This window comes from Sus scrofa, chromosome 13 (genome assembly GCF_054392235.1).
Source record: "Sus scrofa isolate SSC_HxYL_T2T_F1_AM1 chromosome 13, Sscrofa_HxYL_maternal_Yorkshire_Landrace_v2.0, whole genome shotgun sequence".
Classification (NCBI taxonomy): Eukaryota; Metazoa; Chordata; class Mammalia; order Artiodactyla; family Suidae; genus Sus; species Sus scrofa.
In genome coordinates, this window is record NC_139395.1 from 218,373,673 (window position 1) to 218,396,573 (window position 22,901).

General features: G+C 44.3%; 1 protein-coding gene across 8 annotated transcripts in view; it reads right to left on the reverse strand.

Moving 5' to 3' along the window:
- LCA5L (lebercilin LCA5 like) overlaps positions 1 to 22,901 on the reverse strand; it is a 54,865-nt gene that overhangs the window by 11,249 nt on the left and 20,715 nt on the right. For 4 of the 8 annotated variants that reach the window (XM_084992151.1, XM_005670353.3, XM_084992152.1 and 1 more), the window contains exons 3-6: positions 15,699 to 16,009; positions 15,298 to 15,444; positions 9,452 to 9,966; positions 5,632 to 5,769 (exon numbers count right to left, since the gene is read on the reverse strand). In XM_084992151.1, the coding sequence (XP_084848277.1) occupies positions 5,632 to 5,769; positions 9,452 to 9,966; positions 15,298 to 15,444; positions 15,699 to 15,999 (1,101 nt within the window). In that variant the 5' untranslated portion in view covers positions 16,000 to 16,009. The remainder of the gene's footprint in view (positions 1 to 5,631; positions 5,770 to 9,451; positions 9,967 to 15,297; positions 15,445 to 15,698; positions 16,010 to 22,901) is intronic. The other 4 variants (XM_084992154.1, XM_005670355.4, XM_084992155.1 and 1 more) reach the window with 1 other exon arrangement.

Consider the following 22,901-nt stretch of genomic DNA (forward strand, 5'->3'; position numbering starts at 1 on the left):
TGTGGCATATGAAGGTTCCCAGGCCTGGGGTCTAATCGGAGCTGTAGCCATCAGCCTATGCCAGGGCCACAGCAGCGCCAGATCTGAGCCGCGTCTGTGACCTACACCACGGCTCACAGCAACGCCAGATCCTTAACCCAGTGAGCGAGGCCAGGGATTGAACCCGAAACCTCATGGTTCTTAGTCGGATTGGTTTCCACTGCGCCACGACGGGAACTCCTCTTAGTCTTTTTGTTAAATACAACTTTATTGCTAGAATTCATACACCACACAATTCATCCTCCCAAAGGGTACGACCCAGTGGGCTTGGGGCTTTTTCTTTTTTATTGTGGTAAAAATACATATACCAAAACATTTGCCCTTTTAACCAGTTTCAGTGCACAGTTCAGCTGTATTAAACACATTCATATTGTTGTGCACCTGTCACCACCGTCCTACCCCCATGGCTCTCTTCGTCGTGTAAAACTGCAACTTTGCCCCGTTACACAGTAACTCCCCATTCTGCCCTCCCCTCCCCTGGGGAGGGCAGCCACCGCCATACTCTCTATTTTGATGATTTCTGACTACTCCAAGTATCTCACATCGGAGGAATAATACAGTATTTGTCTTTTGGTGATTGGCTTATTTCACTGAGCATAATGTCCTGAAGGTCCATCCATGGTGTAGCATGTGACCGAATTTCCTTCCTTTCTAAAAATTTTTACTATTATTTTTACTATTATTATTATTTTGTCTTTTGTCTTTCTAGGGTTGCACCTGTGGCATATGGAGGTCCCCAGCCTAGGGGCCTAATCAGAGCTGTAGCTGCCGGCCTACACCACAGCTACAGCAACGCCAGATCTGAGCCACATCTTCGACCTACACCACAGCTCACGGCAATGCCAGATCCCCAACCCACTGAGCGAGACCAGGGATCGAACCCGCAACCTCATGGTTCCTAGTCGGATTTGTTTCTGCTGTGGGAACTCCCATTTTATTATTTTTTAAATACAATATAGTTGGCTTACAATGTTGTGCCATCCTTCCTTTTTTTTTTTTTTTTTTTTGCTTTTTAGGGCCGCACTTGAGGCATCGGGAACTCCCGCCATCCTTCCTTTTTAAGGCGGGTTCTGTTGCACTTGCTGATGGACACGTTCACGTTGGGCGCTTGTGAATAATGCTGCAGTGAATATGGGGGTGCAATAGCTCTTTGACGCCTTGCTTTCTCTTTGGGGTGTACCCGGAAGTGGAACTGCTGGGTCAGAGGCAGTTTTAGTTTTTTGAGGACCTGCCATACTGTTTCCCACCCTGGCCGCAGCGTCTTACATTCCCACCAACGGTGCGTGAGGATTCCACTTTCTCCACATCCTCGCCAACACTTGTGCTTTTTTGTTTTTGTTTTTCCTTGACGGCTGTACTCTCGGCAAACGGAAGTTCCCAGGTAAGGGGCTGAATCAGAGCTGCAGCCGCTGGTCTACACCACAGCCACAGCAACGCCAGATCCAAGCTGCATTTGAGATCTACACCACAGCTCACGGCAACGTCGGATCCTTAATGCACTGATCGGGGCCAGGGATTGAACCCAAATCCTTACAGACACTAGGTCAGGTTCTTAACCTGACGAGCCACCAGGGGAACTCCACTCCTGTTTTTTTTTTTTTTTTTTTAAGGATGTTTATTTTTTTCCTTTAGGGCTGGTTTACAGTACTCCTGGGTGTTTTTGGGTAGTAGCTATATCTTCATGGTGGCTTTGATTTTTATTCCCCACTTGATCGTCGCTTCCTGTGCTTATTGGCCATGTGCATATCTTCTTTGGAGAAATGTTTCCTGAGGTCCTTCGTCCGCTTTTGAATGGGGTTGTTTTTCAGCTGCGGAGTTCTTCCTCATAGTCTCCTTGAACCATACAAGTTCCCATCCTCATCTCTTTTGTTTGTTTCACCTTCACTTTATTTGTTGTGGCAACGGGGTCGTTGCTGCTGTAGAGTTCGCCACAGTCTGATGTCGCTGAGGACATCCCTGAGGTGTTGCTTGTCAGGCCCCCCTGCCCCCATGTGTATTTTGAATTGGCCTAAATGTTTGGTCTGATCTAGGTCTGGTTTGGGGCAGCAGCCCTCCTTGGTGGAGGTGTGCAGGCCGGTCGGGTGTCACGAGGCGTCAGGTGGCTTCCCTTTTGTGATGATCGTCGCTCGAACCCACGAATCCATCAGGGGATCCAAAATCGTGAGAGCCGCACCCTATCATCGCCTCGTCCTTATTGACAGGAATGCCTTTACCAAGGGCGTCTTCCCTTCTCACAAACTATTCTGTTACACTGAGCATAGGAAAGATAAACGGAACTGTTTCTGTTCCTTTGTTTACTAGTTTTGGTTGGCTGGTTGGTTTTTTTGGCCGTGTGTGCAGTATGCGGAAGTTCCGGGGCCAGGGAGTGAACGCTCACCAAAGCAGCGGCTGGAGCCACGGCAGTGACCACACTGGATCTTTAACCCATTGAGCTATCAGGGAACTCCCAGTTTTTGAAATAGTGTGCTGATTCCCCAGCATCCTCTACAGGCGACTGACTCCTCACTGAGTTGTTTTGTTTTTTAGGTATTCTTATGCACTTTCTGATGTCTGTATATTTGCTAAGTTTTGAGTTACAAACTTTTATTGCTAACTTTTATTGATCCTCAAATTGCCCCAGCTTTGGCCAGTAAGAACCACTTTTGTTTCCTGAGTCTCTGATATTCATTCTTTATAGTTTGCTTGCTTTTCTTCTTTTCTTTCTTTCTTTCTTTTTTGTCTTTTAGGGCCATACCCACAGCATATAGAGGTTTCCAGGCTAGGGGTCGAGTTGGAGCTGGAGCTGCCTGCCTCCGCCACAGCCACAGCAATGCAGGATCTGAGCCGCATCTGTGACCTATACCACAGGTCATGGCAACGCCGCATCCTTGACTCATTGGGTAAGGCCAAGGATCGAATTCGAGTCCTCACAGATACTAGTCAGGTTTGTTAACCACTGAGCCATGACGTGAACTCTTGCCTTTCCTTGTCTTTCTATGACAGTATATTCCAGGTTCATGTAGTATATTTCATGCTCAAGACTTAGAATTTTTTTTTTTTTTTGGTCTTTTTGCCATTTCTTTGGGCCGCTCCCGCGGCATATGGAGGTTCCCAGGCTAGGGGTCGAATCCGAGCTGTAGCTGCCAGCCTATGCCAGAGCCACAGCAACACGGGATCTGAGCCGCATCTGCAACCTATACCACAGCTCATGGCAACGCTGGATCGTCAACCCACTGAGCAAGGGCAGGGACCGAACCCGCAACCTCATGGTTCCTAGTTGGATTCGTTAACCACTGCGCCATGGCGGGAACTCCAAGACTTAGAATTTTTTAAGGTGCTTTGGTTCGTTTCAGTGGGTTATGGATTTTGAGGGCCATATATGGCACTAGGGATATTCATTGCTAGTGAGGCGGTCAGGAAATGTGTATTTATTTTAAAAGATAAAAGAATCATAAATTCGTACTTTCACTTCGATTCGAAATCAGGACTCCAGGATTTTTATTTAACCTTACCTTATTATTATTATTTTTCTTCTTTTTTGCCTATCCTGAGGCAGTTGGAGTTCCTGGGCCAGGGAACAGATCTGAGCAGCAACACAGGATCCTTAACCCACTATGCAGAGCTAGGGATCAAACTTTTGTCCCAGCATTCCAGAGACACTGCTGATCCCATTGCACCACAGTAGGAACTCCTAACCTTATCTTACTTCTGGAATGTTCTTCCATCCTCCAGATCCCAGTTCTCAATAGTTCATCATGGGCTTTATCCCATAAGATACATACAATAGTCTCAAAATAACCACACAAATACCACCAGCAAGAGTGTTATTTCACTTGGCATATGTGGTGAAATCAATGTGTATTAAGCTGCCTGGAGTGGCATCTCTCTGTGAAGTGCCAACACCCGAAGTACAGAGTGGGCATATATTTTTTTTTTTTTTCTATTTTACTCTGGAGTTTTAGAGAAGGCTTTTCATTTTTTTTTTTTTTTCTTTTTAGAGCTGCACCTGCAGCATATGGAAGTTCCCAGGCTAGGGGCTGAATTGGAGCTGTGGCGGCCAGCCTACGCCTCGGCTCATGGCAATACCAGAGCCTTAACCCACCGAGCGAGGCCAAGGATTGAAATCACATCTTCATGGATGCTAATGAGATTCATTTCTACTGAGCCGCAGTGGGAACTCCCTGATGCACAACTTTTAAAGCTTCTCCTCCATTTATAGTTATCGTAAGATATGGGCTATATTCTCAGTGGTGTACAACATATCCTTACAGCTTATTTTATACCTAATAGTTTGAATCTCTTATTTCCCCACCCCTGTATTTCGTGCTCCTCGCCCCATTGGTAACCACTAGGTTGTCTTCTGTGAGGCTGCTTCTTTTTTGTCACATTCACTGCTTTGCTGTATTTTTCAGATTCCACATATAAGTGATATTACACAGTATCTGACTTATTTCATTTAGCATATAATACCCTCCAAGTGAGGGCACACTTTAAGACAGTTTCGTAAGTACTTCTGCAGGGGCGACTTTAAAACGAATTTATGTATATGTATAAAGTAGATGATCCACAAAGATTTGCTATAAACACAGCGAACAATATTCAACCTCTTGCAATAATTATAATGGAAAATAGCCTGAAAAAATATAACTGAGTCACTTTGCTGTACACCTGAAACTAATACAATACTCTAAATCAACTATACTTCATTAAAAAAAATTTGAAAAGGAAATTTCTGTTGTGACTCAGCGGTAACAAGTCCAACCATGAGGTTGAGGGTTCGGTCCCTGCCCTTGCTCATTGGGTTAAAGGATCCGGCATTGCCATGAGCTGTGGTGTAGGTCGCAGACACAGCTCAGATCCTGAGTCGCTGTGGCTGCGGTGTAGGCTGGCAGCTGTAGCTCTGATTGGGCTCCTAGCCTGGGAACTTCCATATGCCACAGGTGGAGCCCTAAAAAGAAAAAAAAAAAAAAAAGAATTTGTGGGCTACTGAAATTACTCTAAATATTTTTTAAAAGTTAGTTTTTTAATTAAAAACTTATTTTGGGTTGCAGTAAAGTGTTAACAGAATACAATAATATTACTTCATGCGATGAGGTAAAAAAATCACAAGAAGTCTTGTGAACGAATAGACTAGAGTTTTAATTTTTCTGTTTATAGTACCTATTCACCAGGCTATTAACTCATTCTAATAATTTCAGATCCTCTATCTGTTCATATGGTGGTAGGGAGAAAATGTGAGAAAGATACTCTTTTTTCTTTTTTTTCTTTTTGGGTCTGCACCTGTGGCATATAGAAGGTCTCAGGCTAGGGCTCCAATAGAAGCTGCAGCTTCAGGCCGACACCACAGCCACAGCAGCACAGGATCTGAGCGGCATCTGCAACCTGCGCTGAAGCTTGTGGCAATGCTGGATCCTTAACCCACTGAGCGAGGCCAGGGATCGAACCTGTGTCCTCACAGACACTATGTTGGGTTCTTAACTGGCTGAGCCACAATGGGAACTCCAAAAAAGATAGCCTTGAAGGTAAGTAAAGATTGATTAGGCATAAAGAGCTCTGATATTTTGGGAAGCAGAATTTGACAGATTTTGTAACATTTTGCTTTAAAAGACATACCTTAAGTTTTTGTAGAAGGTGCTTTACTTCTGTTTGCAGAGTCTTTGTAGCTGCTTGAGCTTCTAAAGTCTTCTGGTTCTCAGAGGCCAACTGCCGAGTAAAGGCTTTATTTTTCAGTTTCAGTTGTTTCTCCAAGCTCTGAAAATAATATATATTTCAACTCTTTGTAACTGATGTAGTATTATAAAAAAAATTCAACTGTAATGGAATTAATTACATTTATGAAAAGTGCAAAATTTTAATACCATTTTAGTGGATGGCTTGTCTACAGGTCACATAATAGAACTAAATATTACTGCACATACACAAAAAGCCAAAAAAAATCCCAGATCCCAACTCTAGAGAATAAGCATAATGTTTCCAGCCTACTGCTTTTCATATTCTGGAATTTTTTTTTCCCTCTTCTTGTCTTTTTAGGGCCGAATCTGCGGCATATGGAGGTTTCCAGGCTAGGGGTTGAATCAGAGCTGCAGCTGCTGACTTATACCACAGCCACAGCAATGCCAGATCTGAGCTGCGTTTGCAAACTACGCCACAGCTCATGGCAACACCAGATCCTTAACCCACTGAGCAAAGCCAGGGATTGAACTAGAGTCCCCATGGATAGTAATCAGATTTGTTTGCGCTGAGCCACGACGGGCACTCCACACTCTGGAATTTGATACAGATTTTTTTTTAACAGATTCTGAAAATCAATAAATATAATCAATGTTATATTTTAAAAACTAAACCTAAGCAGTTCTGGTGAAACGAAGTATTCTGCTAACTTGGCATGGTATACTTTTAAAAGTCAGCGTTCTCATTTTGGCTCAGCAGGTTAAGAACCTGACATGGTGTCCGTGAGGATGTGGATTCGATCCCTGGCCTCACTCAGTGGGTTAAGGATCTGGTGTTGCTGTGGCTGTGGTGTAGGCTGGCAGCTGCAGCTCCCATTCAACCCCTAGCCCAGGAACTTCCATACGCCGCAGGTGAGGCCCTAAAAATGTTAAGCAGCATCAGTGCAGACCACGGTGGACTGTGATTCTTGGGTAACTGGTCGGAAAGTGATGGCAGGGGCTCAGAGGTGCACATCCACGTGGATGGATTATAAGACAGTGAAACGAGGGATTCAGCACAGTAAGCAGTCCCAAATACAGAGGACTCACTGTTGCATATTCACCTTCTCTCTGAAATGGGAACTTTTTTTATTGAGACCTGTTCGATGCGGACTTTGACAGGAGCTTGGCCAAAAGCCTTTTCTTTCCTTTTCTTCCCATAAAGTGTGGTTTCCCCCACTGCAATATTAATACTTTCTCATTAAGGAAAAGTGGGGAATATGGTAAGCTCATAGGATGGAAATATGCTAAAAGTCCCCCTTCCTAAAAAACTAATATTAAAAGGAATACCTGGAGTTCCTGTCGTGGCTCAGTGGTTAACGAAGCCAACTAGGAACCATGAGGTTGCGGGTTCGATCCCTGGCCTTGCTCAGTGGGTTAAGGATCCGGCATTGCTGTGAGCTGTGGTGTAGGTCACAGACGCGGCTCGGATCCAGTATTGCTGTGGCTGTGGTGTAGGCTGGCAGCTGTAGCTCCGATTAGACCCCTAGCCTGGGAACCTCCACATGCTTTGGGTTCGGCCCTAGAGAAGACAAAACAAAACAAAACAACACCCCATGAACTACTTAAACATGTATATGTAGAATTATGTAGATGAGATGCAAATACACTTTCACAGGACAGACATGTGCTAAAATGGGTCCATTTTCTCCTGAAAGACCAAGCAAGAGAATTTGGTGCACTCTTCACAGGAAGGAGAAACCGGGTTGCTCATTGTTGTCTGCAGCTCACCTTGCCATTTTACACAAGAAAATTCTCCTTGAAAACAGAGGAGGATTTTACCAAGGAAGAAATAACTGAGATAAAAAAAGTGGATGAAATGAACTTGATATTTTCTTTTCATTTCAAATTCATAGAGGACACCACTTGCCTCTCACCATTAAGGAATTAAAGAGTAAATTAATTCCATTTCTGTTTCTGTCCACAGAGACCAAAAACCATCTCATATAAAATAGAATTCTCAGTCTAGAAATCTTCCCCTGTAACCTAATCCCCAAAGCTTTGACACCCATGAGCCCTTGAAGGTATCAACCTATTCTTCAGTTTTTTTAAATTCCTTTCCCCTGTCTGTTCCCAGGACTATGATCTGGGAAAAATTTCTATTTCCAAAACACCAGGAATTCCCATCGTGGCTCAGCGGAAACAAATCTGACTAGTCTCCATGAGGACACAGGTTTGATCCCTGGCCTTGCTCAGTAGGTTAAGGATCTGGTGTTGCCGTGAGCTGTGGTGTAGGTACAGATGTGGCTCGGATCCAGCATGGCTGTGGCTGTGGCGTAGGCTGGCGGCTACAGCTCCAAGATTCCTCCCCTAGTCTGGGAACCTCCATATGTGCGGGTGCGGCCCTGAAAAGACAAAAACAAATAAACAAAACACCCAAAATGCCTCTGTGGTAATGACTGGACAGACAGGCAAGGGAGGGGACAGGAGAGGGGCTGTGGAGCTGCACCTTGCAGTTCAGGGAAGCGGCCTTTTCATAGCATTTTGGAGCAGAGTTTGGTGGGTTCTCAGAGCTTCCCACAGCCTCAGCACAGACAACCCCCTTCAGCAGGTGAACGTACACCTCTTGACCCCATAGCTGCACTGGCTTAGAAAAGTCATTTCCAGATAAATGGGCCCAGCTGTAACTGGGCAAGACAGTATGGGGCCTTCCTGGCACAGACCCCCACTCCCCGACCCCCAACTCCATGCCCTCTGCCTGCCTCTGGTCTGTAGAAAAGCTTCCGCTTCCTAGGCCTTCCTTGAATTTCAAAGAGGACATTGAATCTGAGACATGAGACAGTGGAGCCAGAAAGGAAAACAGCCAGGCAAGACAAAATAATACTAGTTTAGCCATTACGCAAAGTCAAGGACCTTGAGTTCCTCCTCCAAGGCTGTCTGTGGGACTCTGAGCCGTGTCCGCTGAGCTGTTGGGCAGATGCTGAAGCCCCACCAGGTGGGAGACGTGCAGGGCCTGCTGCCCACACACCTGTAGGCCGGACAGGTTGCCGCCAGAAAGCTGATGCTGCTGACGCCCCATGACCTCACCAACAACCAATCAGAAAAACGTCCACGAGCTGATTACGCGCCCTGCAACGCCCCTCCCTCCCTTGGTCTTTAAAAACCTTTCCTTGAAGGCCGTGGGGGACTTCGGGCTTCTGGAGCGCCAACTACCGGGCTCCCTGCTCGGCACCTGCAAAACGCTCTCCTTCCCTTCACCGTGACCCCTGTCAGGACTGGCTTTCCTGGGCGAGGACAAGTGGACCCCAGGTTGGTTGGGGAACAGCCACAGCAGGGCTCTAGCTGACCCCACAAGAACACGCTGCTTCTGTGTCTCTCCGCACACCGCCCTCCGCATCAGGCCTCACGGCTCCTGCGCTCCGCCCTTTACTTCACAGCCAGCGATGCTGCGTTTCCTCTCCCTATCAATTTTGGAAACATAGGGAGTTCCCGTCAAGGCTCAGCGGAAACGACTCCAACTAGGAACCATGAGGACGCAGGTTCGATCCCTGGCCTTGCTTGGTGGGTTAAGGATCTAGTGTTGCTGCGAGCTGTGCGAGTTGTGGTGTAGGCCGCAGACGCAGCTTGGATCCTGTGTTGCTGTGGCTGTGGTGTAGGCTGGCAGCTGTAGTTCCCATTTGACCCTTGGGAACCAACATATGCTGTGGGTGGGGCCCTAAAAAAACAAAAAATTAAAAAAAATTAATTTTGGAAACTTAACATTTCTAGGCCTCTGAAATACAGACCTGTATTTTTTTGTCATTTGCCTCCATTTTTGCTGTGACAACAGACAATCTTTGAGTAAGTTCTCCCCTCTCTGCAAGATTTTTGTCTTCAGAAAGCTTCTGCAGGAACTGCAAGGCATCTTTAGTCTTCAGCAGCTCAATGTCTGTTTCTCGAAGTTTCCTAGACACAGTTCTTTCCTTTCCCTGGGATTTTCTAAGGAGCTGCTTTAAATTTTTTACTTCGTTCTGATGTTTAATCATAATTTGAGGTAGGTTATTTTGTGAATGCTCATATTTTCCTATAGCTTTCAAGTGCTTAAGCTGAAGTTGTTTCAGAAATTGGTTTTCTAGGACGGTGGCTTCCAGCTTGCGATGTATATCAGCTAATTCATTTTTCAGCTCCTTAATTTTATGCAGCCTCGCTGAGAGCAGGCGGTGAGCCATGGTGCCTCTTCTGAGGGCAGCCACACTGAGTTGAGAATTTGAAAAGGGTCCATTCCAGTGGTGCTTTTTTTCAGCTGAGATTTCCTTCTGGCCTGTGTGAGCAGATAACCCAGGTTGTCACTTGTGATGTGTACATAGATATGTAAACACGTAAACAACGCCCGTATGTGTAATACCTGTGCCAGCCCTCCCACCCTCTGTGCACGTACACGTGCACACGTGCAAGCTAGAGGCGGAAGGAACTAAGGTTTATTGAAGAGCCACGTGTGAGGTGAGGTCCTTTATATGTGGGTGTCTCATTTAATACAGCCCTTTTAAGGGCAGGATCCGCCTCTTTCACAGCTGGAGATTTTAAGTCATTTGTCTAAGGTCATATAACCAGAGTGACATAGGATGAACTGAAAATCAGGTCTTCTCTGACTTAAAACCTGTACATCTTTCTATTATAAAAATTATATTAAAAACCGTAATAATAGGAGTTCCCATCATGGCGCAGTGGTTAACAAATCCGACTAGGAGCCATGAGGTTGCAGGTTTGATCCCTGGCCTCGCTCAGTGGGTTAAGGATCCAGCGTTGCCATGAGCTGTGGTGTAGGTCACAGATGCAGCTTGGATCCCGAGTTGCTATGGCTCTGGCATAGGACGGTGGCTACAGCTCGGATTAGACCCCTAGCCTGGGAACCTCCATATGCTGAGGGAAATGGCCCTAGAAAAGGCAAAAAGACAAAACAAAAAACAAAAAACAAACTGTAATAATAGATAACATTTACTAAGAGTTTGCCATACGTTAAGCATTGAACAAAATGCTTTGTGTAGATTATCAGATGCAGTCCTTTCATCACAGTGTTATGAGGCATTTAGAGCATAAAATTAGAGCCCAATTATATATATAAGATCTCATATGTTTATTTATTTATTGGCTGGGCCTGCAGCATATGGAAGTTCCTGGGCCAGGGATGGAACTCACACCTGCTGCAGGTGCCCTGAGCTGCTGCAGTGACAGTGCCAGGTCCTTAACCAGCTGTGCCACAAGAAAACTCCAAGAGCTCTTATATTTAAAAAAACCAAAAAACCCTTGAAAAGCCATTACACTGCTTAGAGGATTCATAGGAGTATTTCATCTTTCAATAAATTCAGCACAGCCAATTTTTCCTCTGTTACTTGTGGCTGGGCCCTAAATTAACTAATTTATGTTCTAAACTAGATAGTTTTGTTCAGGAGTCAAAATAGACTCCTGAACAAAAAGCATCTAAAAAATATTACACCAAGCTTTTATAACTGAATTTGGGTATGTCAAATTATGGGTAACTTCATTGTATTATTATCCCATTTTAAAGATGAACCAACTGATGCTTAGTGATGTCACTTGTCAGTGGGCTCAGAGCTAGTAAGTGGTGAGACGGAGCCCAGGTCTGTGTGCCCTGCCACTGCCGCACATGTGTGTGCACCTGTATGGTATGTATGTATGTGCATCTGTGCATGTAAATATATGTGTGTGTATGTGTTTATGTATTAGTATACCTATATTCTGAGAAAGAGAGATTGAAACTGGATTCTAGAGTCTAAAAAAATATGGACCCTAGTCGGGTTCATTAACCGCTGAGCCACGATGGGAATTCATGAGGTTGTGGGTTCAATCCCTGGCCTCGCTCAGTGGGTTAAGGCTCTGGCATTGCCATGAGCTGTGGTGTGGGTCAGCAGCTGTAGCTCTGATCAGACCCCTAGCCTGGGAACCTCCATATGCTGTGGGTGCGGCCCTCAAAAGACAAAAAGAAAAAAAAAAATATATATATATGGTCCTCGTCCTGGAGCGAGAAAGGCACTTAATGGCCAATGTCATGGAGTCCTAACCCCAAGCTTTTGGCGCAAGTGTGGGCACATCATCTGAGACGTGGGCTAGTGTGTTGGGTCTAGGGGGTGGGACAGGCAGTTCTGCCTGTGATGGAAACAGCTGGCCAGAGGCCGCTTTCTGGGGATGAAGCAAGTGCATTTTGAGTTTGACCATGACCAGTGTAGACCTGACCATGTTCACGGTATCTGTCAAATCATAACGGATGAGCTGCTTTACAGCAAAGGTTTGAATGTTCCCACTGGGAACAGTTTAGGAGGCGCTATGGTTACATATTTGAGGGTCTCGGAGTGGGCTTTTGAGCACACGGCAAAGGGGAAAGCAGAGGTCAGGCTCTAGGCCGCCGCCGAGAAGGCCAGTGACGAGGTCTGTGGTTGTGTCAAGGCCAGACCTTGAGTACCCTGGGCCCTGGCTGGGAGAGCCCTCGACCCAGGAAGTACGGATCAGGCTGGATGAAAACAGGGTGGGTGGGGGCCGTCATGCTCTACAGCATGTCCAGCATGACTGAACTTGACCCCCAACTTGTAATGTCTTCCAGCTCTTGGGTGGTGTGACCCTGGAGGAGAGAGGCTGCCCTGAGACTGGAGGAGGGAGGGGTGTGGGTCACGTGGTCACGGGGGCCTATGTCCCCATCTCATGCTGTACTCAAGTGATGGGGGGGGGGAGATTCAGCATGAATGGATACCTGGGGACTGAACCCCTTGTCCATGGAGCACTGGCCAAGGCCCCGGTGGAGACGGCAAGACTGTTTCAAAAACAGGAGGTGTTAAGTTTTTGCAAAGATCACATGCCTTAGCTCTGCCACCTCCCCCCACTAAAAACTACAGGGCAAAAGCTGCCCCCAGCAAGCAAAGGCAGTGAAATCACTTTTTTGGGAAACCAATTTTTTTTTTTTTGGTCCTTTTTGTCTTTTCTAGGGCCGCACCTGTGGCATATGGGACTTCCCAGGCTAGGGATCCAATCCGAGCTGTAGCTGCCGGCCTACACAACAGCCACGGCAACGTCAGATCCGGGCTGCATCTGCAACCCACACTGCAGCTCACGGCAATTAACCACTGAGCTACAACGGGAACTCCGGGAACCAATTTTTTGAATGGCTGTCACACATCTTGGCATTGTATCAATAAAACACATCAAGGAAGGATACAAAATTGAAGGCATTCTGAAAGTGCATTTTTCTACAAAGGAAAGAAATAACCACTTTTTGAAAATCAAATGATAGAATGTTGCTTGCGATTTACATTGATTTAAGTAAATCTCCAATATCTGACCAAAATGGTAATCCTATCAAATTGAAGTCCTCATTTTAGCCTTAAAATTTTTCTCTATGAAAGGTTTTTCTGCCATAAAATTTGCTTTTCTGGAGTTCCCGTCGTGGCACAGCAGAAATGAATCTGACTAGCATCCATGAGGACGCAGGTTTGATCCCTGGCCTCGCTCAGTGGGTTAAGGATCTGGCGTGGCTGTGGCTGTGGTTGTGGTGTAGGCTGGCAGCTGTAGCTCCCATTCAACCCCTAGCCTGGGAACCTATGTATGCCGAGGGCGGGGCCCTAAAAAAAAGAGAGACAGAAAAAATTTTGCTTTTCTAAGATGGGGATGGAAATTAATCTCTGACGTTATTATTTGTCAGTGGATTCTAGGTCCATGCCGGTGGCTCCTAGTCCAGTGTTACTAGCCCCTGAGGGTCAGAGGTCTACTTTTATTTATCTGTGTATGATTTTGGGCTGCACTCATGGCTCTTTGCTTGGGTTTGAATTACATCATCCCAGCATTAATTATGTAATTAATTAATTGCTGATGAAATTTCTTTGGCAAGCCCTTGCAAAACATGGGCTGTGAGCACAAAGAATAAAAGGATAAACCAAGAAATATTTGGGTCACTCTGGGACAAAGCTTGATGTCACAGTGAGTGTTTTAAGTTCATCAGAGAGTGGCACAGGGATTTTCAGGGGTGTGAAATTCGGGTTAAAGATGTGTCCACGATTTACTTAAAATAATTTGAGTACTCATACCCGAAAGAGTCCTCAACGGAGAGCAGTGCTTTACAAGGATTGTGGAATTTAGGTTCTGACCCACTGTGAAGGGTCTCAGTGCATTTAGGCTGTTCCTAATTTATGAACAGTATCTTGCATAAAGGACACGGTAAATATTTGTGAAATAAATAAATGAGGAATCAGTTCTGTTTTTTTTTTTGTTGTTGTTGTTTTCCGTTTTTCTTTTAGGGCCACACCTGTGGCATATGGACATTCCCAGGCTAGGGGTCAACTTGGAGCCACATCACAGCCGGCCTACATCACAGCCACAGCAACATGGGATCAACATAAGCCAAGTCTGTGACCTACACCACAGCTCAGGGCAACGCTGGATCTGGAACCCACTGAGCAGGGCCAGGGATCGAACCTGCATCCTCACGGATACTAGTTGGGTTCATTTCCACTGAACCATAGTGGGAACTCCAATGAGGAATCAGTTTTTCAAAATTATTTACAAGGCAGTTGGGACTCAAAATGCAGTTTGCTTCTTGCAGAAATAGTTTTGTAAATGCTAAGGGCTGTTTCACGCAGTTGCAGGCAAGCCTAGACTCAGTGTAAAATGTATATTACCCATCATCCCTCATCTCAAACCCTTGGGGCCAGACTGTTTCTTTACTTTGGGGGTTTGTTCTTTGTGACGCATAGATAGTATTTTCCATAGTACTCCCAGTGGGGTAGGAGGCAGCACCCTTTGATCAAAGAATATTTTTCTAGTGAAATATATGATTATATACGTTTATACATAAAATGTATAAATACACTTTTTTATATCGTGAACGCAATATCATTCTCATGTCAGTTCAAATCAGGTTTTGGCTGCCAAATCAGTATTGGGGCCAAAGATATGAAAGACCTTTGGTTTTCAGAGCTTTGTTCATTTTGCACGTGGCTGAGGGTTATAGAATCTAACCTGAACCGTGTCCATCCTGTTGTGACCTCTCTGCAAGAACAGACCTCTGCCCTGGGCCTCGCCAGGGGGTGAGGACTCACACCTCCCGAGAGAAAGAGCTGTTAGCCTTTCGAGAACCTGGATGAAAACTATGGGTCCTTCTCCCTAGAAAAGTTCACACACACAAATAGACACGAAACACGCAAAGGATCCCCTGGGGTTCACAGACTCGGCTCTTAGAGGAAGAAGCCCTGCTCCATGGCTGAGACAAAGGGGAACTGAAGATTCCAGATGACGCAGCCCGAGCTCAGGGGGTGCCAGACCCCGCGGTCATGGCTGGGGGAGCCGGGCAGGACCTGGGTCCGCGGCGCCCAGAGAGCAGGCTCTTAGTTATTCTCCAGCTGTTGACGGGCAGCAGCTCTCAAGGTCACAGCGGGATTCAAGTTCCAGCTGTGTCTATACTGGGAATGCTTACAAGCCCAGGGTGGTCTGCACGGAATCATCACAGTCTGGGCGGGGGGCGGGAGGGTTAGGGTCTCGGATAGTTAGGGGCCCGTGGCGCGGAGCCTTGTGAAATCTACAAGGAATCGGCGTTATTTACAGCTTTCTGAACGATCTGTGTCTAAAGCGCGTCTTTGCCACTATGCCTCACCGGACTCGAAGGCCATCTTCTTGGGGTGCCGAGACAGAGAGTTAGGCTTCATGGGCGCCTCAAACCTTGATTCGTCAGCTGAGATGAAAGGCAAGAAGCCCGGGAAATCCCAGTACTGTGGTGCTCTGTAATAAGGCCACCTGTCAACTAAAAACGGAAGGACCCTCACTAGCCGGTTCCAGGAGGGTATGCCAGGCTAGGCTTCATCTTTGTCATTTTTGTCATTATTCTTAGTTTCTCTACTTCCTAGTGCTGTCCATAAAAGTTCACTGATAATACTTATCGTTTACGATCAGAAAAAAATAGTGAAACAGTATGGACCACTTCAAACACTAGTGCGTGCGGTCGTAATGTTATTAGAACCAGAAGTTTGCTCTGGGTTGGAAAGGTTTGCCTCTTACCTTTAGAAACAGGATACTTTTTCTTTTCCTTTTTCCCTTTTACGACAGCCTTCTCTAAGTCATTTCTGTTAACTGCAGTGTCTGAACATTCATACAGAAAGTCTTCTGAGTAATCGTAGTGAGAACTCGAGCTTCTGCAGGAGCAGGATCTGCTGTAATCAACGCTCTTATCCGAGGCGTTCCCGTTCCCGGGGAAACCTGGGCTGTGGTCCTCATATTTCGAAGACCTCCTGCTGCTCTCTAGGGCCACGCTGGGGAGGTGTCCATCTAGAGTCCTTTCTGTGGGATCAGCCAGTGACATGGTGAACAACCTAATAGAAAGGAAGTGTTTTTAGACATATAGCTGTTGACATTAAAATGAACCTATGCTTTATTGTATTAACTATGAATGCATAATTAGGAATGCAGAACAAAACATATTATTTTGATGTATTTTATTTTCTTTCTTTTGGTGTGGGGGGGCTGCATCTGGGGCATATGGAAGTTTCCAGGCTAGGGGTCCAATTGGAGTTGCAGCTGCTGGCCTACGCTACAGCCACAGCGAGGTAGGATGGAGTCGCATCTGTGACCTACGCTGCAGCTCATGGCAATGCCTGATGCTTAACCCACTGAGCGGAGTCAGGGATTGAACCTACATCCTTATGGATACTAGTCGGATTCTCAACCCACCGAGCCACAGTGAGAGCTCCTAAGGCTTTTTTATTTTAAAAATTTAAAAAAAAATATATTTTTTTGCCACATCCACAGCATGTGGAAGTTCCTGGGACAGAGACTGAACCCATGCCACAGCAGTGCCAACGCTGAATCCTTAACTGCTAGGCCATCAGCAAACTCTGAGTTTTTTTTTAATTGAAGTATGTTGATTAATAATGTTGTGTTAGTGTTAGGTGTTCAGCAGAGTGATTCAGTTATACATAATATATGCACATCCTTTTCCAGTTTCTTTTCCCTTATAGGCGATAAGATACTGAATATAGTTCCCTGTGCTATACAGTAGGTCCCTGTTGTTTATTTTACATATAGTAGTTTTGTGTCTGTTAATCCTAAACCCCTAATTTATCCCCCACCCCCTGCCAGGATTTTTTGCTTTGATCAGAACTGAAGAAAATGATGGTACTTGCTAAGTTTGGATGGCTGGCAGGAAATGCAACACGTACAAAATTCAGATATATTTGTAGAGATGTACAGACTTTTATTTACTAGTGATGAAATCACATCTTTTAGAGATTAAATATATAGCGTAGAAACATTAATATACTAGCTTTCTAGAGCTAATATTTGTTCTGAAATTGAGTAACAGTGTGTTGAAATACATTTTTGATGATAACAAAATGAAAATCCTTTTAAAGGACACACACAAAAAAGAGTAATAGTGGATTCCAGTGATATAAACCTGACCCATGATTATAAAGTCATTTATACTTTTTTTTTTTCTGATGGCAACTAGATGATTTTTATTTGGTAATAACATGCATTTTTTAAAAAACTTTTTAAACAGTGTATACTCTTTGGTAATTAAAGGAAAATTCTGAGTAGAGTTTATTTTGGCTGACTTGGCCAGAAGTTTTCCAAAATGTAGATTTCTTTAAACATATTTTATTAATTTACTTATATAATGATTTTTATTTTTTTCCATTATTCCTGGTTTACAGTGTTCTGTCAATTTTCCACTGTACAGCATGGTGACCCAATTACGTATACATTCTTTTTTCCCACACGATCAGGCTCCATCACGAGTGAGCAGACATAGTTCCCAGGGCTACACAGCAGGATCTCATCGCTAATCCATTCCAAAGGCAATAGTCTGCATCTATCAATCCCAAGCACCCCATCCATCCCACTCCCTCCCCCCATTTATACTTTAATTCAGGAGATTTGCATTCCTTTCCATGCTTCTTCTAGACTCTGATAACATGAATATGACTTCCCTGACTATATGCTACTTGGAATACGTAGACATGTGATGACAGAAGAAGCAATTCAGAACATGCTGATTTGCATGGGAAAATCACATAGGGCCTGGATTTTTTTTTTTTTTTTTTGCTTTTTATGGTTGCACCTACAGCATATGGAAATTCCTAGGCTGGGGGTTGAATTGTAGCTGCAGCTGCTGGCCTACACCACAGCCACAGCAATGTGGGATCTGAGCCGAGTCTTCGACTTACGCCACAGCTCATAGCAACGCCAGACCCTAAACCTACTGAGTGAGGCCAGGGATCAAACCCACATCCTCATGGATACTAGTCAGGGTTCTTAACCCACTGAGCCACAGCAGGAACTCCAGGGATTGGAACATTTTGAAGAAAATCCACCAAATGGAAAATTTACATTTGTTTAATAAAGACCTGATAATATTTATAGCTTAACAAAAACTGAACTTTTATAAGTAACAGATTTGGGAAGTTCAAAAATAAATTTGTCTAATTATTATAAATTCAACCATTCAATGTGAAAAATCAAAATCCTATTTGGGAACAAAACAATAGTAAGGTAGACTTCAAAGAAACATGTTTAACACTAAAAATGAAGGTGAAATTTGATGATATGATCCTAATTTCTTTTTTTGTGTGTGTGTATGTGTATATCTTTCTAGGGCCACACCCATGGGACATGGAAGCTCCCAGCCAGAGGTCCAATTAGAGCTGCAGCCGCTGGCCTGTGCCATAGCCACAGCAACACCACATCTGAGCCGCATCTGCGACCGACACCACAGCCCACAGCCAAGTCAGATCCCCAACCCACTGAGTAAGGCCAGGGATGGAACCTGCGTCCTCATGGACACCATTGGGTCTGTTAACGGCTGAGCCAAGACAGGAAGTCCTTTTTTCTTTTTTTCTTTTTTTTTAGGGCCACACCCACAACATATGGAGGTTCCCGTGCTATGGGGTCAAATTGGAGCCACAGCTGCCAGCCTATGTCATAGCCACAGCAACACAGGATCTGAGCCACATCTTCGACCTACACCACAGCTCAGGGCAACGCTGGATCCTTAACCCACTGAGTGAGGCCAGGGATCGAACCTGTAACCTCATGGTTCCTAGTCGGATTTGTTTCCGCTGCGCCAAGACGAGAACTCCCAGGAACTCCTTTTTTCTTAAAAATTTTTAAAATTACAATTGATTTACAATGTTTTGTCAATTTCTGCTGTATAGCAAAGTGACACAGCCATATATATATATACACACACACACATATATGTAAATTCTTTTCCTCACATTCTCCTCCATCATGTTCCATCACAAGTAACTAGATATAGTTCCCTGTGCTACACAGCAGGATCTCATTGCTCATCCACTCCAAATGCAATAGTTTGCATCTACTAGCCCCAGATTCCCCATCCATCCTACTCCCTCCCCCTTCGCAACCACAAGTCTGTTCTCCATGTCCATGAGTTTGTTTCTTTTTGTAGACAGGTTCATTTGCGCCATGTATTGAAGTCCAGACACAAGTGATATATGGTGTTTGTCTTTCTCTTTCTGACTTACTTCACTCCGCATGAGAGTCTCTAGTTGCATCCACGTTGCTGCAAATGGCATTCTTTTGTTCTTTTTTTATGTTTGAGTAGTATTCTGTTGTGTATACATACCACATCTTCTTAATCCATTCATCTGTTGATGGACATTTAGGTTGTTTCCTTGTCTTGCTATGGTGAATAGTGCTGCAGCAAACATAGGGGTTCATGTATCTTTTTCAAGGTAATTTTTGTCTGGATATGTGCCCAAGACTGGGATTGCGGGGTCAGATGATAGTTCTATATTTAGTTTTCTGAGGTACCGCCATACTGTTTTCCATAGTGGTTGTGCCAATTTACATTCCCACCAACAGTGCAGGAGGGTTCCCTTTTCTCCATACCATCTCCAGCATTTGTTATTTGTTGACTTGTTAATGATGGCCATTCTGACTGGTGTGAGGCGGTACCTCAAAGTAGTTTTGATTTACATTTCTCTAATAATCAGGGATGTTGAGCATTTTGTCATGTGTTTGTTGGCCATCTGTATACCTTCTTTGGAGAAATATCTATTCAGGTCTTTTGCCCATTTTTCAATTGTTTTTTTTTTTTTTTTTGCTGTTGAGTTGTATGAGGTGTGTGTATGTTTTGGTTTAATTAATTAATTATGACATATGGAGGTTCCCAGGCTAGGGGTCTAATCGGAGCTGTAGCTGCTGGCCTATGCCACAGCCACAGCAACACCAGATCAAGCCGTGTCTGCGACCTCCACCACAGCTCACAGCAACGCTGGATTCTTAATCCACTGAGTGAGGCCAGGGATTGAACCTGTGTCCTCATGGATACTAGTCAGATTCGTTTCTGCTAAGCCATGATGGGAATTCCTGTTTGTATATTTTAGAAATTAAGCCCTTTTCGGTTGCACTGTTTGAAACTATTTTCTCCCATTCTGTAGGTTGTCTTTTTTTTTTTTTTTGTCTTTTTTTTTTTTTTATGGTTTCCTTTGCTGTGCAAAAGCTTGTAAGTTTGATTCAGTCCCAGTGGTTTATTTTTGTTTTTATTTCTGTTGCTGGGGATATGATCCTAATTTCTAATCGGGGCAAGTGATGCCACACAGTTGAAAGTCCTTGCAACCAAAGGGCTGTGACTGATTTCATTGGGCATACATGGAGGCCACCCTGCTTTTAATTAGAGTGAACTTGATTATAATTAAGTACATTTACGGTAATTTAGCATCGTAATCCTTTATTTATGGATCAGGGATGTTTTTCTTTAGAATGTTCTCTTCAAGCAGCTTCTATGTGAGGGTTCCACGTAGCCAAAATAACACAGCTTTTGCTCCTAGCATCTCGCTTAACATTCAGTGAAAAAAGAATTATGGTATTTTATGTTCATTTTATTTTTAAATTCTTGGTACAGGGCAGAGGCAGTAGTATTAAACTCGACAGAGCAGACTCATCTGTGTGACGAGCAAGGCCAGAGGACAATGTGCCTACTATTCGCTCCACTCTGCAGTCCTACGCGAGCTTCTTGTCTTGCTCTAGGGACTCTGGGAGCGGGCATGGCCCACTGTTAAATGCACACGAACTCCAAAATTTCCTGCAAAAGCTATCTCTCTGAAGAACACTGAGTCCAGCTCAGAGACAGCTCGGGATGGTTCCAGGCAGCCCTTCACATAGCGCTCATCCTCGCTCCTTGAGAAAGGGTGGATGCCAGCGTACACAGACTTTTGATACTGTGGGTAAGCCCTCTTAGTTGTCCATGGGGAGAACTTAAAATGGAGAGACTAGGAAACCAAACACCAAGGACCCGCAAAAGTACACCCTCCATAAATACATAAGATGCCCTGGTTTAGGTACAGACCCGCCAGTTCTGCATTTCTCTGTAATGCTGCTGCGTTATGGCACAAGGATGTCGCTGGAATTTCTCAGTGACGTCTACCCCAACAGCCATTTGAAACAAAGGAATCCAGCTCCTAGGAGTCTTTCTTTCACAGCTATTTCTTCATTTAGTACTCTCAATTCTCCTGTTTTATCAAAAGAGTGAAAAAGGGGTTCCTGTCGTGGCTCAGCGGTAATGAACCCAACTTGTATCCATGAGGACATGGGTTTGAACCCTGGCCTCAATCAGTGGGTTAAGGATCCCACGTTGCCGTGAGCTGTGGTGTAGGTCACAGATGTGGCTCGGATTCCATGTTGATGTGGCTGTGGCTGTGGCTGTGGTGTAGTCTGGTAGGTGCAGCTCTGATTTGACCCTTAGCCTGGGAACTTCCATATGCTGAAGGTGCGGCCCTAAAAAGAAAAAAATAAACGAATGAGGTGGAAGAAACGGCATGACAGTTGTCAGTAAGAGCTGAATAACTGCAAAAAATAAACTCAGAAAAAAGAAAAAAAAGAGTTGGGAAAACAAACAAACAAACCGGTATCAGATCCTTCCTAAGAGGGACCTATGTCACTCACTTTACCAAAAGGTTTTCCCCCAATCAGTTTCTGCCTCTTTCTGCATCTGCTTGACCCTCAAGTGTTTGCCTCTTCTGATGAAATACATTTGGTAGTTCATTATCTCTTTACTATAGGAAACTTAGCCCCCAAACTCTTTTTTTTTATTTTATGGTTTTAATTTTTTCCGTTATAGTTGATTTACCATGTTCTGTTAATTTCTACTGTACAGCAAAGTGACCCAGTCATACATATATCTATGCATATATATGTGTGTATATATATATATTTATATATACTTTTTCTCACATTATCTTCCATCGTGTTCCGTCACAAGTGACTAGATATAGTTCCCTGTGCTATACAGCAGGATCTCATTGCTTATCCACTCCAAATGCAATAGTTCGCATCTATTAACCCCAGACTCCCAGTCTATCCCACTCCCTCCCCTTCCCCCTTGGCAACCCCAAGTCTGTTCTCCAAGTCCATGAGTTTCTTTTCTGTGGAAAGGTTCATTTGTGCCATATATTAGATTCCAGATGTAAGTGATATCATATGGTTTTTGTCTTTCTCTTTCTGACTTACTTCACTTAGTATGAGGGTCTCTAGTTCCATCCATGTTGCTGCAAATGGCATTGTTTCGTTCTTTTTTATGGCTGAGTAGTATTTCATTGTATATACATATATATATATATATATATATATATATATATATATATATACTACATCTTTTTTTTTTTTTTTTGGTCTTTTTATCTTTTTAGGGCTGCACCTGTGGCATATGGAGGTTCTCAGGCTAGGAGTCCAATTGGAGCTGTAGCTGCTCACCTACACTACAGTCACAGCAATGCCAGATCCTTAACCCACTGAGCGAGGCCAGGGATCAAACCCAGGCCCTCATGGATGCTAGTCGGGTTCATTAACTGCTGAGCCATGACAGGAACTCCTATACCACATCTTCTTAATCCATTCATCTGTTGATGGGCATTCAAGTTGTTTCCATGTCTTGGCTGTTGTGAATAGTGCTGCAATGAACATAGGGGTGCATGCATCTTTTTCAATGAAAATTTTGTCCAGCTATATGCCCAAGAGTGGGATTGCTGGGTCAAATGGTAGTTCTATATTTAGTTTTTTGAGGTACCTCCACACTGTTCTCCATAGTGGTTGTATTAGCCCCAAAATTCTTACTGGCAATATTAGCAATATATGTAATGATTAACTAGTGCTTTTACTTTCTACCAACTGAGTTCACGTCATCTAATCCTAGCCACATAAAGAGAACAGGTTCAGACAGGTGACATAATCGTCCGTGTTTCC